Consider the following 19,228-nt stretch of genomic DNA (forward strand, 5'->3'; position numbering starts at 1 on the left):
TTCAATGAACCATCTAGGAAGAAAATAATTATTTAAAAAAAACAGTTTTAGTCATTCAAAATTTTTTAAATATATCAGTACAATTAAAAAATTGATATTCATATCTTAAAGTTTATAGGTTATTATTTCCTCAGATTCTCAAATCTATATTTTTGACAGTCTTCTCTGATTCTGGAGTATATAAAGGAATAACTACAAGTAGACACATAATAATATATGCTCATTATAAGTCAATAGTGATGAGCTAATTTTCAGTGAGTCTCTCTGGACCCTACTAAAAAAGTCTGTAAAATTCTAAATTGGACAGACTCAGTTTCTATTTGAGTTTATTTATTTGATTCTGTCCCCCTTCCATATGTGATACTTTCAAAATAATACTAAGGGGAAATATACCTCAATTCATTTCTCATTTATAATGTAACGGCTTTGTGGTATGACACAGCACTATAAAATTCAATATTTTTGTACATGTTTTTCTTTATTATTGTAACTCTAACTTAGTACGAAATTCTGTTGTTGCTGCTCCTGTGTAAAACTACAATTCAAGTGTCTATTTCTTTTTCTCCTCATGTTTCTAAAAATGATTTCTATGAATTTAAATGTAAACTCAAGTGTATGAGTAATTTTGGGATTCACTGAAGTCCAAAGAGCTATGTTGTGTCTGTATATCTGTGCCATCATGATTTTAAGCCTGAGTAGTGGCACTAAAATTATTCAGCTTTTGAAGGGGTATTTATGAGAAAGCTGAACATCATTTAGTATCTCCATATATTTTCATCTACCTTATACCACATTTCTAAAGTTACAACTTGTTTTAGATGAGGTTGTGTCTTTTACTGCAATTGTGTTGCCATTGCAAAGTTGTGCCTGGTCAGTTTATGAGCCTGTATGTGTATGCATACAAACAGCCAAATTAAATGTAATCGTTAAAGAACAACATGAAAATAAAGTAAAATACTTGGGAGAAAGAAAACTGTTAGCAGGTATTCAAGTAGTAATTAATGTAAATAATAAGGGTAATTAATGTAAATAATATGATGACAGTATGTTCCATAAATATATAAAATTGGTCAAAACAACTGGCAAATAAAAAAATAAAAATTAAAATCATTTAAAAATATTTTAAAGTCATATTCAGTTTTGGATTTCTGCTTTAGAATAAAAGATAGTTTTTTTCTGACACGTTGTAATACAAAACTTGAATAAATGTGTGCATATCACCAGCCTTTCATGCATTTTTAGAACAAATTGTCACTATTTTATAATACCTAATATTAATAATTAGAGCCATGAAAATGTGTAAACTATGTGTGCATTCTGTGATTGGGTTATCTCACTCAGGATGATACTCTCTAGTTCCAACCATTTGCCTATGAATTTCATGAAGTCATTGTTTTTAATAGATGAGTAGTACTCCACATTTTCTGTATCCATTATTCTGTGGAAGAACATCTGGCTTCTTTCAAGCTTCTGGCTGCTATGAACATAGTGGAGCATTTGTCCTTGTTGTGTTTTGGAGCATCTTTTGGGTATATGCCCAGGAGTGGTACAGCTGGATTCTCAAGGTGTATTATGTTCAATTTTGTGAGTATCATCCAGACTGATTTCCAGAGTGGTTGTACCACCTTGCCATTTCACCAACAGTAAAGGAGTGTTCCTTTCTCCACATCCTCAGCAACATCTATGCTCACCTGAGTTTTTGATCTTAGCCATTCTGACTGGTGTGCGTTGGAATCTCAGGTAGTTTTTGATTTGCCTTTCCTGGATTACTAAGGATGTTGAACATTTCTTTAGGCACTTCTCAGTCATTTGATATTCCTCAGCTGAGAATTCTTTGTTTAGCTCTGTAACCCATTTATATCAGAGTTATTTGATTCTCTGGAGTCAAACTTCCTGAGATCTTTATATATATTATAAATATACTATATAAATATGAATATTAGCCCTCTGTTGGATTTAGTATTGGTAAAGACCTTTTCCCCATCTTTTGGTTGCTATTTTGTCCTAATGACAGTGTCCTTTGTCCTATAGAAATTTTGCAATTCTATGAAGCTCCATTTGTTTATTTTTGAAATTAGAGCATAACCATTGGTGTTCTGTTCCAGAAGCTTTCCCCACTTCTTGCTTGCGGCTCTTCCTCACTGTTTCTTCTATTAGTTTGAGTGTTTGTGGTTTTATGTGGAGGTCCTTGATCTACATGGACTTGAGCTTCATATAGGATGATAAGAATGGGATTGATTTGCATTCTTCTACATGCTGACCTCTAGTTGAACCAGCACCATTTGTTGAAAATGCTATCTTTTATCCATTGTATGGTTTTAGCTACTTTATCAAAGATCAAGTGACCACAGATGTGTGGGTTTGTTTTTGGGTCTTCAATTCTATTCCATTGATTTACCTGCATGTCTCTGAACCAATACCATACTGTTTTATCACTATTGCTCTGTAATACAGCTTGAGGTCAGGAATGTTGATTCCCCTAGAAGTTCCTTTATTGTTGTGGTTAGTCTTCTCTATCCTGAGTTTTTGTTATTGCAAATGAATTTGCAAATTGTTCTGCCTAACTCTATGAAGAATTGAATTAGAATTTTGGTGGGGATTGTGTTGAATCTGTAGATTGCTTTTGGCAGGGTGGCCTTTTTGTAGTGTTAATCCTGCCAATTCATGAGCATGGGAGATCTTCCCATCTTCTGACATCTTCTTCAATTTCTTCTTCAGAGACTTGAAGTTCTTGTTATACAGATCTTTCACTTGCTTGGTTAGAATCAAACCAAAGTATTTTATATGATTTGTGAGTATCATGAAAGGTGTCCTTTCCCTAATATCTTTCTCTGCCTGTTTATCTTTTGATTAGAGGGAAGCGACTGATTTGTTTGAGTTAATTTTATACCCTGCTACTTTGCTGAAGTTGTTTCTTAGGTTTAGGAGTTTCTCTGGTGGAACTTTTGGGGTCGCAAGTATACTATCATATCATCCACAAATAGTAATATTTTGATATCTTCCTTTCAACTTTTTATTCTTTTCACCTCCTTTTGTTGTCTGATTTCTCTGGCTAAGACTTCGAATACTGTATTGAATAAGTAGGGATTGAGTGGGTAGCCCTGTCTAGTCTCTAATTTTAGTGAGATTGCTTAAAGTTTTTCTTAATTTAGTTTCATGTTGTCTACTAGCTTGCTGTACATTGCTTTAACTTTGTTTAGGAATGGTCCTTGAATTCCTGGTCTTTCTAATATTTGAACCTGAAGGGGTTTTGAACTATGTCAAATACTTTCTTAGCATCTAATGAGCTGATCATGTGTTTTTTTCTTTGAGTTTATTTACATAGTGGATTACGTTGATTGATTTCTATATATTGTATACACACACACATATATGTATGCATATATATATTATTCCTGTGGTATTTTTTCCCTGTAAATTTGAAAAACAGAGGGATTTTAATAGCAGAAAATTGTCTTTTTTTGTCATCTAGGTGTTGAAAAAAGAATTGTCCTTTCTGGAAACTCTTTCTTCCTACTATGGTTTTGGGACTACCTTCTACAGAAGAAATTATGTGTAGATATTCTGCATGCTTTTTACACTTTGTACATATAAAAGTAAAAATGGGCACTCTTAATATTGGTCATTAATGATCACAATCTGAATAGTATCTGGAACATAGCGTCCTGATTGGATCACAAGAAAAATACACTTTATTCAGGCCTGTGCTGCATACTGGTTTTCTGTACTTAGACAGAGGTCTCTAACATAGTCAGCACTAACTTGAGTCAGGAAGTAGCAGGGGTATTGGGTGTTGCAGTTGAAAGATGGTTTTAGGGATGGGAAAATGAGAAAAGAGGAAATGCAGAGTGAATTTATTCAAAACATATTATACACATCAATTAAGTTCCTAAAATAATCTGTCTGGATATTATTTTGGTTTTCTTACTATCTCTTTGAGTCACAGGAAAAATTAATATCTGTTAGAATGTTGCATGGGAAAAGGGTTGATTCCCAGGATAGTAAGTCTAACCACATGAGGAACATAGTTAATTTATAATTTAAGATACTTGCAAAGACAGCAACTTCTTCAAATCAGCTTCATAGCTAAAAAGTCTAGTCTTCTTTCTCATATTTGTTACAAATAATAATGGTGTGTATTATATTGTGCCTAGAATCAAATAGGTAAGTGTGAGATGATTTTGTCAAATACAAGTTTATTTTGACAATGTATATATCCTTTTAACTCCAGGGGAAAAATTCAAACAAAAAATTAGATACATCTTTAATGCTTAAATTTTGAACACTGATTAAGTGAGATTTTATACATTTATGAATATAATTATTAATTACATGGGAGACATAGAAGGTGCTCAATGGTAAAGTGATTCTACATAGTAAAGAATAATATTATGATTACTATACCTTAATTTAACTCTCAAAATATATTAGAGAAATAATCTCTTTAGGTAATATTTAAATATTTTACATATGTCAAGTCTAGGAATAGGATGTCCAAAAAGATCATTTTATATAACTGTTAAGAGAGTTAGAGGAATGATATTCATCCATTTACATTCTGTGCTACTTGTCTTAAAATTCTTCCTTTGTTTTCCATCTTGCTTTCCTGTATTAGCCTTTTCCTTAAGTTAGAGTAGATTTGTATGTATGATACTAAAGAGCAGTATAGAGACAGTAAAATCTGCACTTGAAGCTATTTTTTTTACACACAAGTCAAAACTTTATTTGTCTACAGAAGGATTAAGTTAAGTAACAGACAAAGGTGGGCGGTTGGTCTGCACAGCACCCGGTTCACACTGTGCCCTGCAGGAGGAGTCATGCCTCCCACTGCATCACAACTTCTTACAAGCAATGAAGCTATTTCTTAATAGCATTACTACTTACTAAATTATAGATATCTTAGGAGCTCAGTTGTCATATATGAAAACATCAACTTTTCATTTTTCTTTGCAGTTTTTCTGATAAATTAAAACTAAATGAACTCTAGGGTCATAAAAGTCACAATTAATTGATTAATGCTCCATAATTATAAATTGTATTCACAACTATCGATATTTTCTTTATAGTGACTCTATTCAAAGAGAAGTTGTCAAGTGTTTTTAACCAGAAAAAAAACATGTCTCTGTTGTCTAATAGAAGCTGACAATGTTTTTTGTCTAAACCAACCACAGGTGCATTTCCATTGTAAACCAAGGTTCACCTCTACATGGATCTCAGTTTCCTAGTCTCTGCCAATCTCTACTATCTCTACTGCGAAACCACAGTGCAGATATTTTAAAATATGTACCATAATTTTCTAATTATTTTATAGTATAATTACAAGATTATAAAATATTTTAAGTAATTTACTATTTTTCTAGAATATTTACAATTCAAATGAAATTCGTGTTTGAAATGTGTTAAAGTATGTCCCTTTATCATTGTCCAGACTTACAGGTGTTAACAAATGATGATGAAGTCCCTCTCCTTCCTATATTAAGCTTCTCATTTTCATTTTCCTAATATTCACAACATATTGTGAATATAAGATAGCTCATACCAAAAACTATACTAGTTATGATATACTACTTATATAGCCAAACTTTGCATTGTTATCTGAGTATGCTTCCATGCAAATATATCATATGCTTAATATAAAAATTGTGCATGCCAGAACTTGAGCTAAAAATAATTGCTTGTTGTGGGGAGAAACTTCATAAGAAATAGTCATTTTGATGTATTAGTATTTTATCTAGTAATTTTTTTTTTTTTTTTTTTTTTTTTTTTTTTTTTGGTTTTTTTTTTTTTTTTTTTCGGAGCTGGGGACCGAACCCAGGGCCTTGCGCTTCCTAGGTAAGCGCTCTACCACTGAGCTAAATCCCCAGCCCCTTATCTAGTAATTTAATGATTTAGTTTTGCAAAACAATATTCTACATGTTACCCATAAAGGATAGTGATGATAGTAATGATTTGAATCCTTTAATCAATACCTACAGTTTGGAAAAAAATAAGGTATGCATGAATTCATATCTGTGCATGTGCATGCAACCACACATGGAGAGTGAGAGTGAGAGAGCAAGAGGACGAGAGAGAGAGAGAGAGAGAGAGAGAGAGAGAGAGAGAGAGAGAGAGAGAGAGAAGAGACTCTTGTATTTTATGCAAATAAAAGTGTTAGAAGCAGGATTCATGAGACTGAAAATGAAGACTATCAAGATGAGCATTCCCCATCTTAAAGTCTGAACACAATTTATGCTTGAAGATTCATATAACTTATATTGGAAAGAAAACTCAGATTTGAACTGAATGTTTTAGATATTTTGTGAATTCATTTTATTTTTTTCATGTTGAAATTGCAAACTTCCACAGAACACAAGCCTATAAAACATACTGGAGACACCACAGCAAAACTATAGAAAAGCTTATCAGATTTGTAAGGACAAATATTATACAATTTAAAATAAGGTATATTTCCAACATATTCATAATAAAATATATATATCAGAAGGTTAGAAGACCAAATACTATGTGGTCATTTATTAATTAATAAAACATATGTAACTATAGTTTTAAAGCAATGGAATTTAAACACTTCATTGTTAAAAAAGTCTAAAATGTGTGATGTGAGAAAAGCATACATGAAACTAGGTAGGCTAAAAGCAGAAATTCTGTGTATTTGTGATTTAATATTTTCCACAGGTGAAACATGAAGGGAAACATAGAGAATGTTTCCACAGTGATGCAATTTGTGCTCATAGGATTTTCTGACTTTCCCAACCTCCAAGGGTTTCTACATGCAGTGTTTTCTGTAGTTTATATAATTATCCTGGTTGGAAATTTCCTCATAATACTAACAACCAGTATGGACCCTGCATTACAGAAACCCATGTATTTTTTCCTGGCAAACTTTTCCTCTCTGGAAATCTGTTATGTATCAGTTACTGTCCCAAGGATTCTGTTCAACCTTGAGAAACAGGACAGAAGCATTTCACTGATGTCCTGTGCCACACAGCTGTGCTTCTTCCTTATTTTTGGAACTACTGAATGTTTGCTGCTGACTGTGATGTCGTATGACCGCTATGTGGCCATCTGCAACCCTCTGCATTATCCACTGGTCATGAACCCAAAAAGGTGCACACAGATGGTGGCAGTCTCCTGGCTGGGAGGTATCCCAGTCCAGATAGGACAAACTTATCAGATATTCTCTATGCCTTTTTGTAATTCGAATCAAATAGACCATTTCTTTTGTGACATACCACCAATTCTCAAGCTGGCTTGTGGAGACACTTCTGTACACGAACTGTCTGTTTATTTGGTTGTTTCCATGGTAGTTGCTTTCCTCTTCATATTGGTGCTTACATCCTACAGCAAAATCATTGCCACCATCCTGGGCTTGCCAACAACCAAAGGGTGGGCAAAAGCCTTCTCCACATGTTCTTCGCACCTGCTGGTGGTGGTGTTGTTTTATGGATCTGCTACAGTTACCTATTTGAGACCAAAGTCCAGGCATTCTCCTGGAACTGACAAAGTGTTCTCTCTGTTCTATGCAATTGTGATTTCTATGTTAAATCCGCTAATATACAGCCTTAGAAACAAGGAAGTGACTGCTGCTATGAGAAAGTTAATATTCCAAATTAGGGACTTGTGTAGGCATAGAAGTTTATTATTTTTCTAATCTATGGATTACTTTCTTGTTATGAACTATTTTATCCCCAAATTGTAAAGGCAATAATGTTTATTTTGTAATAACACAAATATTTCTGTGCAGTTTATTCTGTTTATACTGTGTTACACATGATCAACCACCTTCAATGATCCATCTTTCAAAAACATATACTTATTTTAAGAGAATTTTAATAATTTCCATTGTCATTTAAATATATTGGTAGACTTTAAATTCAATATACATATCTTAAGGTTAATACTTAATTATTTCCCCAAGCCTTCATACTATATTCTGACTATCTTCTATGATCATGAAGTATATAGAGCAATAATCACCAATAGAAAAAGTATAATAAATGCTCATTGAGTAGGACAATAAGTAGTGAATGAATTCAAAATGAGTCTTTCTGGACCCTACTAAAATTTTTAAAACAAAAATCCAAATTAACTCAGTTCCTACTTGAGTTTAGTAATATAAGTTATTCTGATTACCTGATATATAATTGCAAAATAATACTAAAGGGAAAGCTGAGAGTTATGTCCTTTCCCCTAATTAGATTGCAATGACACGGTAGTATCACAGAGCACTATAAACATCTTCAATGTTTTAAGCGTTTTTCATCTTTTTACGGCAACCCTAGATTTACTGTAAGGTTCTGGTGATGTTGTTGTTACTTTTTAAACTCCAATTCAAATATATGTCCCTCTGCCACCTTATATCTCACAAAAATAATTTCTATGAATTTAAATATGTATGAGTAATTTCAAGATTTCCTTAAGTCCAAAGAGTTAGATCGTGCGTCTGCATATATGTGCTTTCATGATTTTAACCCTGACTCAGGATACTAAAATTATTCAGCCTTCGAACTAATTTCCATGAGCCTCAGTCTGCACCTGTACATTTTCATCTGTCCATATTTCCAAAGCCACATATTGTTTTAGCAGAGACTTTGTCTTTTTCTGTATGGGTGATGCAATTGCTAAGTTGTCCCTGTTCAGTTTATGACCACCTATGTGTACTCAGACTGAATTCCACTTAGTGGCTGAAGAACAACATGAAAATAAAATGATATACTTGGGAAGAACAGTGTTAGCAATATAGGACAAGTAAGACTGGATAATGGAAGTAATATGGTCACAAAATACTGCTAAATGTTTAAAATTGGTGAAAGCTACTGATAAGAAATTAACTCATTTAAACAAATTTTTAAACAAATGTTTAAATTAGTACTTATATTTGTATTTCTGCTTCATAAGGAAGGCAACCTACCTTTTCAAATATATGTTAATACATGAATTGAATAAACTCTTGAGCAATATCAGGAAAACATGATAATATACGCAGTTTAATACCTCAAATTGGCAAAATACTAAATCTTTTTTTCCCATCTTTATTACCTTGGGTATTTCTCATTTACATTTCGATTGTTATTCCCTTTCCCAGTTTCCAGGCCAAAATCCCTGTAACCCCTACCCCTCCCCTTCTTTATAGGTGTTTCCCTCCCCATCCTCCCCCAATTACCGCCCTCTCCACAACAATCATGTTCACTGGGGATTCAGTCTTGGCAGGACCAAGGGCTTCCCCTTCCACTGGTGCTCTTAGTAGGCTATTCATTGTTACCTATGAGGTTGGAGCCCAGGGTCAGTCCATGTATAGACTTTGGGTAGGGGCTTACTCTGACTTATTCTGGCTGTGTCTCTCAGGAGAGATCTACATCCAGTTACTGTCAGCCTGCACTTCTTTGCTTCATCCATCTTGTCTAATTGGATGTCTGTATATGTATGGGCCACATGTGGGGCAGGCTTTGAATGGGTGTCCTTCTGCCTGTGTTTTAAACTTGGCCAACTTATACCCTGCCAAGGGTATTATTGTTCCCCTTTTAAAGAAGGAGTGAAAAATTCGCATTTTGGTTAACCTTCTTGATTTTCATGTATTTTGTGTATCTAGGGTAATTCGAGCATTTGGGCTAATATCCACTTATCAATGAGTGCATACCATGTGTGTTTTTCTGTGATTCGGTTACCTCACTCAGGATGATATTTTCCGGTTCCATCCATTTGCCTATGAATTTCATAAAGTCATTGTTTTTGATAGCTCAGTAATATTCCATTGTGCAAATGTACCACATTTTCTGCATCCCTTCCTCTGTTGAAGGGCATCTGAGTTCTTTCCAGTTTCTGGCTATTATAAATAAGGCTGCTATGAACATAGTGGAGCATGTGCCTTTGTTATATGTTGGGGCATCTTTTGGGTATATGCCCAAGAGAGGTATAGCTAGGTATTCAGGTAGTTGAATGTTCAACTTTCTGAGGAACCTCCAGACTGCTTTCCAGAATGGTTGTACCAGTTTGCAATACCCCCAACAATGGAGGAATTTTCCTCTTTCTCCACATCCTCGCCAGCATTTCCTGTCACCTGACTTTTTGATCTTAGCTATTCTCACTGATGTGAGGTGAAATCTCAGGGTCGTTTTGATTTGCATTTCCCTTATGACTATAGATGTTGAACATTTCTTTAGGTGTTTCTCAGCCATTCGGCATTCCTCAGCTGTGAATTCTTTGTTTAGCTCTGAACCCCATTTTTTAATAGGGTTATTTGTTTCCCTGCGGTCTAACTTCTTGAGTTCTTTGTATATTTTGGATATAAGGCCTCTATCTGTTGTAGGATTGGTAAAGATCTTTTCCCAATCTGTTGGTTGCCGTTTTGTCCTAACCACAGTGTCCTTTGCCTTACAGAAGCTTTGCAGTTTTATGAGATCCCATTTGTCGATTCTTGATCTTAGAGCATAAGCCATTGGTGTTTTGTTCAGGAAATTTTTTCCAGTGCCCATGTGTTCCAGATGTTTCCCTAGTTTTTCTTCTATTAGTTTGAGTGTGTCTGCTTTGATGTGGAGGTCCTTGATCCACTTGGACTTAAGCTTTGTACAGGGTGATAAGCATGGATCGATCTGCATTCTTCTACATGTTGCCCTCCAGTTGAACCAGCACCATTTGCTGAAAATGCTATCTTTTTTCCATTGGATGGTTTTGGCTCCTTTGTCAAAAATCAAGTGACCATAGGTGTGTGGGTTCATTTCTGGGTCTTCAATTCTATTCCATTGGTCTATCTGTCTGTCCCTGTACCAATACCATGCAGTTTTTATCACTATTGCTCTGTAATACTGCTTGAGTTCAGGGATAGTGATTCCCCCTGAAGTCCTTTTATTGTTGAGGATAGCTTTAGCTATCCTGGGTTTTTTGTTATTCCAGATGAATTTGCAAATTGTTCTGTCTAACTCTTTGAAGAATTGGATTGGTATTTTGATGGGGATTGCATTGAATCTGTACATTGCTTTTGGTAAAATGGCCATTTTTACTATATTAATGCTGCCAATCCATGAGCATGGGAGATCTTTCCATCTTCTTAGGTCTTCTTCAATTTCTTTCCTCAGTGTCTTGAAGTTCTTATTGTACAGATCTTTTACTTGCTTGGTTAAAGTCACACCGAGGTACTTTATATTATTTGGGTCTATTATGAAGGGTGTCGTTTCCCTAATTACTTTCTCGGCTTGTTTCTCTTTTGTATAGAGGAAGGCAACTGATTTATTTGAGTTAATTTTATACCCAGCCACTTTGCTGAAGTTGTTTATCAGCTTTAGTAGTTCTCTGGTGGAACTTTTGGGATCACTTAAATATACTATCATGTCATCTGCAAATAGTGATATTTTGACCTCTTCTTTTCCGATCTGTATCCCTTTGATCTCCTTTTGTTGTCTGATTGCTCTGGCTAGAACTTCAAGAACTATATTGAATAAGTAGGGAGAGAGTGGGCAGCCTTGTCTAGTCCCTGATTTTAGTGGGATTGCTTCAAGTTTCTCTCCATTTAGTTTAATGTTAGCAACTGGTTTGCTGTATATGGCTTTTATTATGTTTAGGTATGGGCCTTGAATTCCTATTCTTTCCAGGACTTTTATCATGAAGGGGTGTTGAATTTTGTCAAATGCTTTCTCAGCATCTAATGAAATGATCATGTGGTTTTGTTCTTTCAGTTTGTTCATATAATGGATCACGTTGATGGTTTTCCGTATATTAAACCATCCCTGCATGCCTGGGATGAAGCCTACTTGATCATGGTGGATGATTGTTTTAATGTGCTCTTGAATTCGGTTTGCCAGAATTTTATTGAGTATTTTTGCATCGATATTCATAAGGGAAATTGGTCTGAAGTTCTCTTTCTTTGTTGTGTCTTTGTGTGGTTTAGGTATAAGAGTAATTGTGGCTTCGTAGAAGGAATTCGGTAGTGCTCCATCTGTTTCAATTTTGTGGAATAGTTTGGATAATATTGGTATGAGGTCTTCTATGAAGGTTTGATAGAATTCTGCACTAAACCCATCTGGACCTGGGCTCTTTTTGGTTGGGAGACCTTTAATGACTGCTTCTATTTCCTTAGGAGTTATGGGGTTGTTTAACTGGTATATCTGTTCCTGATTTAACTTCGATACCTGGTATCTGTCTAGGAAATTGTCCATTTCCTGAAGATTTTCAAATTTTGTTGAATATAGGTTTTTATAGTAAGATCTGATGATTTTTTGAATTTCCTCTGAATCTGTAGTTATGTCTCCCTTTTCATTTCTGATTTTGTTAATTTGGACGCACTCTCTGTGTCCTCTCGTTAGTCTGGCTAAGGGTTTATCTATCTTGTTGATTTTCTCAAAGAACCAACTTTTGGTTCTGTTGATTCTTTCTATGGTCCTTTTTGTTTCTACTTGGTTGATTTCAGCTCTGAGTTTGATTATTTCCTGCCTCCTACTCCTCCTGGGTGTATTTGCTTCTTTTTGTTCTAGAGCTTTTAGGTGTGCTGTCAAGCTGCTGACATATGCTCTTTCCTGTTTCTTTCTGCAGGCACTCAGCGCTATGAGTTTTCCTCTTAGCACAGCTTTCATTGTGTCCCATAAGTTTGGGTATGTTGTATCTTCATTTTCATTAAATTCTAAAAAGTTTTTAATTTCTTTCTTTATTTCTTCCTTGACCAGGTTATCATTGAGTAGAGCATTGTTCAATTTCCACGTATATGTGGGCATTCTTCCCTTATTGTTATTGAAGACCAGTTTTAGGCCGTGGTGGTCCGATAGCACGCATGGGATTATTTCTATCTTTCTGTACCTGTTGAGGCCCGTTTTTTGACCAATTATATGGTCAATTTTGGAGAAAGTACCATGAGGAGCTGAGAAGAAGGTATATCCTTTTGCTTTAGGATAGAATGTTCTATAAATATCTGTTAAGTCCATTTGGCTCATGACTTCTCTTAGTCTGTCTACATCACTGTTTAATTTCTGTTTCCATGATCTGTCCATTGATGAGAGTGGGGTGTTGAAATCTCCCACTATTATTGTGTGAGGTGCAATGTGTGTTTTGAGCTTTAGTAAGGTTTCTTTTACGTATGTAGGTGCCCTTGTATTTGGGGCATAGATATTTAGGATTGAGAGTTCATCTTGGTGGATTTTTCCTTTGATGAATATGAAGTGTCCTTCCTTATCTTTTTTGATGACTTTTAGTTGGAAATTGATTTTATTTGATATTAGAATGGCTACTCCAGCTTGCTTCTTCTGACCATTTGCTTGGAAAGTTGTTTTCCAGCCTTTCACTCTGAGGTAGTGTCTGTCTTTGTCTCTTAGGTGTGTTTCCTGTAGGCAGCAGAATGCAGGGTCCTCGTTGCGTATCCAGGTTGTTAATCTATGTCTTTTTATTGGGGAGTTGAGGCCATTGATATTGAGAGATATTAAGGAATAGTGATTATTGTTTCCCTTTATATTCATATTTGGATGTGAGGTTATGTTTGTGTGCTTTCATTCTCTTTGTTTTGTTGCCAAGACGATTAGTTTCTTGCTTCTTCTAGGGTATAGCTTGCCTCCTTATGTTGGGCTTTACCATTTATTATCCTTTGTAGTGCTGGATTTGTAGAAAGATATTGTGTAAATTTGGTTTTGTCATGGAATATCTTGGTTTCTCCATCAATGTTAATTGAGAGTTTTGCTGGATACAGTAACCTGGGCTGGCATTTGTGTTCTCTTAGGGTCTGTATGACATCAGTCCAGGATCTTCTGGCCTTCATAGTTTCTGGCGAGAAGTCTGGTGTGATTCTGATAGGTCTGCCTTTATATGTTACTTGACCTTTTTCCCTTACTGCTTTTAATATTCTTTCTTTATTTTGTGCGTTTGGTGTTTTGACAATTATGTGACGGGAAGTGTTTCTTTTCTGGTCCAATCTATTTGGAGTTCTGTAGGCTTCTTGTATGTCTATGGGTATCTCTTTTTTTAGGTTAGGGAAGTTTTCTTCTATGATTTTGTTGAATATATTTACTGGTCCTTTGAGCTGGGAGTCTTCACTCTCTTCTATACCTATTATCCTTAGGTTTGATCTTCTCATTGAGTCCTGGATTTCCTGTATGTTTTGGACCAGTAGCTTTTTCCGCTTTACATTATCTTTGACAGTTGAGTCAATGATTTCTAGGGAATCTTCTGCTCCTGAGATTCTCTCTTCCATCTCTTGTATTCTGTTGGTGAAGCTTGTATCTACAGCTCCTTGTCTCTTCTTTTGGTTTTCTATATCCAGGGTTGTTTCCATGTGTTCTTTCTTGATTGCTTCTATTTCCATTTTTAATTCCTTCAACTGTTTGATTGTGTTTTCCTGGAATTCTTTCAGGGATTTTTGCGATTCCTCCTTGTAGGCTTCTACTTGTTTATTAATGTTTTCCTGTGTTTCCCTAAGTGTGTTCATATCTTTCTTGAAGTCCTCCAGCATCATGATCAAATATGATTTTGAAACTAGATCTTGCTTTTCTGGTGTGTTTGAATATTCCATGTTTGTTTTGGTGGGAGAATTGGGCTCCGATGATTCCATGTAGTCTTGGTTTCTGTTGCTTGGGTTCCTGCGCTTGCCTCTCGCCATCAGATTATCTCTAGTGTTACTTTGTTCTGCTATTTCTGACAGTGGCTAGACTGTCCTATAAGCCTGTGTGTCAGGAGTGCTGTAGACCTGTTTTCCTCTCTTTCAGTCAGTTATGGGGACAGAGTGTTCTGCTTTCGGGCGTGTAGTTTTTCCTCTCTACAGGTCTTCAGCTGTTCCTGTGGGCCTGTGTCTTGAGTTCACCAGGCAGCTTTCTTGCAGCAGAAAATTTGGTCTTACCTGTGGTCCCGAGGCTCAGGTTCGCTCATGGGGTGCTGCCCAGGGACTCTCTGCAGCGGCAGCAACCAGGAAGACCTGTGCCGCCCCTTCCGGGAGCTTCAGTGCACCAGGGTTCCAGATGGTCTTTGGCTTTTTCCTCTGGCGTCCGAGATGTGTGTGCAGGGAGCAGTCTCTTCTGGTTTCCCAGGCTTGTCTGCCTCTCTGAAGGTCCAGAAGATGTTTTTATCTTTGATGTATATTTGTTGTATATTTCAGCTAAAACTTTCTTCTTGGTTTCCTTGAAGCCTCTCACTTCCCTGGTGTCAGGGCCTTTACAATGGCTGCCCCCAGTTTCCCATGCCCCACTGCTACATATTTCTATTCAATTTTCTGACCCCCTGTGTTTCTCTCCTTTCCCTTACAAGATCTGATCTCGCCTCCCCTTTTTTTCCTTCCCCAACTCTCTTCCTCCTAAATCTCTCCCTCTACCTCCTATGATTATTTTGTTCCCTCGTCTATGTAGTATTGAAGCATCCACATTTTATTCTTCTTGCTTCTCCAGCTACATATAGTTTGTGGGTTGTATAATGACTTTTCTGAGCCTTTGGGCTAATATCCACTCATCAGAGAGTATATACCAGGTGTGTTTTTTGTGTCTGGGTTACCTTACTCAAGATATTTTGTAGAAATTGAAGAAGCAGAGAATGGAGAGATCTCCCATGGTCATGGATCAGCAACATTGACATAGTAAAAATGGCCATTTTACCAAAATTGATATACAGATTCAATGCATTCCCCATTTAAATTCCAACTCAATTTGTCACAGAGATGGAAAGAGCAATTTTCAAATTGATCCAAAACAACAAACCCAGAATAGTAAAAACCATTCTCAACAATAAAATAACTTCTGAGCAAATCACCATCTCTGACCTCAAGCTATCCTACAGAGCAATAATGATAAAAACTTCATGTTATTGGTACAGAGAAGGATTAATGGAATAGAATTAAAGACTCAAAAATTAACCCAAACACCTATGGTTACTGGATCTTTAACAAAGAAGCTAAATCCATCTATTGGTAAACAGACAAAATTTCAACCAATGGTTCCGTTTCAACTGATGGTCAGCATGTAGAAAATGCAAACTGATATATTGTTATCTCCTTGTACAAAGCTCAAGTCTAAGTGGATAAGGATCCTCCACATAATACTAGACATGCTGAACAAATAGAACAGAAAGTGAGAAAGAACCCTGAAGACATAGATACTAGAAAAAAAATTCCCAGACCGAACACCAATGTTTTATGCTCTAAGACAAATGATGAACAAATTGAACCTCAAAAAGTTGAAATGCTTCTGTAAGGAAAAGGACACTGTCAATAGGATCTTTGTATTGTTCTCTTTGTTTCTATTTGGTTGATTTCAGCCTGAATTAGATTATTTCCTGCCCCTCTCTTCCTCTTGTATGTGTTTGCTTCTTTTTGTTCCAGGTATGCTGTATAGTTGCTAGTGAAAGATATCTCCAATTCCTTTTTATGAGGGCACTTAGTGCTATGAATTTTCCTCTTCACACTGCTTTCACTGTTTTGCCAATTTTGAGAATGCCGTGTCATGGTGTCATTGAATTCCCGGAAGTCTTTAATTTCTTTCTTTATTTCTTCGCTAACCAAGCCATCATGGAGTAGAGAGTTGTTCAGTTTCCATGGGTATGATGGTTTTCTGGGGTTTGTTTGCTTGTTTGTTTGTTTGTTGTTGTTTTTGTGTTTGTTTTTATTCAAGTCTGGCCTGGGTTCATGGTGATCTGATAAAATGCATGGGATTATGTTAATCTTCTTCTATTTGTTGAGGCTGTTTATATGGTCAATTTGGACAAAGGTACCTTGAGGTGCTGAACAAATTTATATTCTTTTGTTTTAGGGAGAATTGTTCTGTAAATATCTGTATAATCCATTTGATTCATAAACACTTGTACTTTCACTATGACTCTGTTTAGTTTCTGTCTATTGGTGAGAGTGGGTTGTTGAATTCTCCTCTATTATTTTTGTGTTTTGAACTTCAGTAATGTTTCTTTTATGAATGTGTATGTCCTTATATTTGGCACATAGATATTCAGAATTGAGACTTTCTCTTGGTGGATTTTTCCTTTGATGAATATGAAGTGTCATTCCCCATCTGGCTTGAAAACTATTGGCTGAAAATCTATTTCAGTGGGTATTTTTTTTTTTTAACAAAAATTTGCTTGGTAGACTTTTTTCTTTTCCACTCTTACTCTTAGGAAGTTTCTATCTTTGTCATTCAGATGTGTTTCTTTTTATTTTTTCTTTTTCCTTTTTTCCTATTTTCAGTAAATGATTTATGGTGTGCAGGGGCTTTTTTCTCATTTTTTATGTATGTACATTTTTTTAACTGGGTATTTTTATGTACATTTCAAATGTTATCCCCTTTCCAGGTTTCCCATCCACAACTCCCTATCCTGTCACCTATCCCACTTTTTTATGAGGTTGTTCCCCCTCCACAACCACCCACCCATTCGAAAATCCTCACCATGACATTCCCCTATACTGGAGGTAGAGGGTCCAGCCTTGGCAGGACAAGGGCTTCTCCTTCCATTGGTGTCCAACAAGGCCATCCTTTGCTACATATGCATCTGAAGCCATTGATGTGTCCATGTGTACACTTTGGTTTAGTCTTTGGGAGCTCTGGTTGGTTGGTATTACTGTCCTTATGGAGTTGCGATCCCTTCAGCTCCTTCATTCCTTTCTTTAACTTTTCCAATGGGGACTCAGTTCTCAATTCAATGTTTGACTGCTAGCATTCGCATCTGTATTTGTCATGCTCTGACTGAGCCTCTCAGGAGACAATTATATCAGGTTCCTGTCAGTATGCACTTCTCGACATCAGAACTGTCATGTAGGTTTGTTGTTAGTATGTATATGGGCTGGCTGCCCAGGTGAAGCAGGCTCTGAATGGACATTCTTTCAGTGTCTGTTCCAAACTTTATCTCTATATCTCCTCCTATGAATATTTTTGTTCGCCCTTCTAAGAACGGCATCCACACTTTCATTGTCCATTTTCTTGAGCTTCATGTGGGCTGTAGATAGTATCTTGGGTAATTTGAGCCTTTGGACTAATATTCACTTATCAGTGAGTACATACCATGTGTATTTTTTTTTGAGATTGTGCTTCATCACTCAGGATTATATTTGTACTTCCATTCATTTGCCTATGAATTTCACAAAGTCATTGTTTTTGATAGCTGAGTAATAATCCATTGTGTAGATGTACCACATTTTCTGTATCCATTCCCATGTTGAAGGACATCTGGGTTCTTTCTATCTCTGACTACTATAAATAAGACTGCTAGTAAGATAGTGGAGCATGTGTCCTTGCTATATGTTGAAGCATTTTTGGCTATATGTACAGGACTGGTATAGCTGGGGGCTCAGCTAGTACTATGTCCAATATACTGAGGACTGATTTCCAGAGTTGTTGTACCAGCTTGCAATCCCACCAACAATGAAAGAGAATCCCTATTTCTCTACATCCTCGACAGCATCAGTTGTCACAGGAGTTTTTGATCTTAGCCATTCTGTCTGGTGAAATGTAGGATCTCATGGTTGTTTTGATGATTAAGGATGTTTAACATTTCTTTAGGTAATTTTCAGCCATGTGATATTCCTCAGCTGAGAATTTTTTTTTTTTTTGCTCTGTACTCCATTTTTTAACAGGGTTATTTGGAGTCTAATTTCTTGAGTTCTAGTATATACTGGATATTAATCTGGAGTCTAATTTCTTGAGTTCTAGTATATACTGGATATTAGCCCTCTATCAGATGTAGGATTGGTAAAGATTTTTTGCCTATATGTTGGTTGCTGTTTTGTCCTACTGACAGTGTTCTTTGCCTTACAGAAGCTTTGCAGTTTTATGAGGTTCCATTTGTTAATTCTTGATCTTAATTCTGGTGTCCAGGATATTTTCCACAGTACCCATGTGCTTGAATCTATTCTCCACTTTTTCTTCAATTAGTTTGAGTGTATCTACTTTTATGTGGAAGTCACTGATCCACTTGGACTTGAGCTTTGTACAGGGAAATAAGAATGAATTGATTTGCATTCTTCTACATGCTGACCTCCAGTTGAACCAGCACCATTTGTTGAAAATTCTATCTTTTTTCCACTGGATGGTTTTACCTCCTTGTCAAAGATCAAGTGACCATTGGTGCATGGGTTCATTTCTGGGTCTTCAATTCTACTCCATTTTTCTACCTGCCTGCCTCTGTATCAATACCATATAGTATTTTTTTTTTATCACTATTGCTCTGTAATACACCTTGAAATCAGGGATGGTCATTGTACCAGAGTTTCTTTTATTGTTGAGGATAGTTTTAACTCTCCTGGGTTTTTTGTAGTTCCAAATGAATTTGCAAATTGCTTTTTGCAGTCTAT

At 36.0% G+C, this 19,228-nt stretch overlaps 1 protein-coding gene across 2 annotated transcripts; it reads left to right on the forward strand.

Moving 5' to 3' along the window:
• The first annotated feature begins 6,553 nt into the window (after nucleotides 1–6,553).
• On the forward strand, nucleotides 6,554–7,651 carry LOC148006504 (olfactory receptor 10AG1-like). Of its 2 annotated transcripts, XM_087655333.1 has the most exons (2): nucleotides 6,554–6,583; nucleotides 6,689–7,651. In XM_087655333.1, the coding sequence occupies exons 1-2, from the start codon at nucleotides 6,554–6,556 to the stop codon at nucleotides 7,649–7,651; spliced, it is 993 nt and encodes a 330-aa protein (XP_087511459.1). The 2 variants fall into 2 exon arrangements, with proteins under 2 accessions (XP_087511459.1, XP_087511460.1); XM_087655334.1 differs by lacking the exon at nucleotides 6,554–6,583 and having other exon boundaries at nucleotides 6,671–7,651.
• The last annotated feature ends 11,577 nt before the right edge of the window (nucleotides 7,652–19,228 follow it).

The sequence above is a fragment of the Rattus norvegicus genome, chromosome 3 (assembly GCF_021556685.1).
Source record: "Rattus norvegicus strain SHRSP/BbbUtx chromosome 3, alternate assembly SHRSP_T2T, whole genome shotgun sequence".
NCBI lineage: Eukaryota > Metazoa > Chordata > Mammalia > Rodentia > Muridae > Rattus > Rattus norvegicus.

Excerpts from the sequence above, each read along its gene's own strand:
- LOC148006504 (XM_087655333.1), top strand. The coding sequence starts at position 6,554 with ATGGAATTTAAACACTTCATTGTTAAAAAA. Across the intron at positions 6,584-6,688 it reads AACACTTCATTGTTAAAAAA|GGAAACATAGAGAATGTTTC; the intron begins GTCTAAAATGTG and ends TGAAACATGAAG.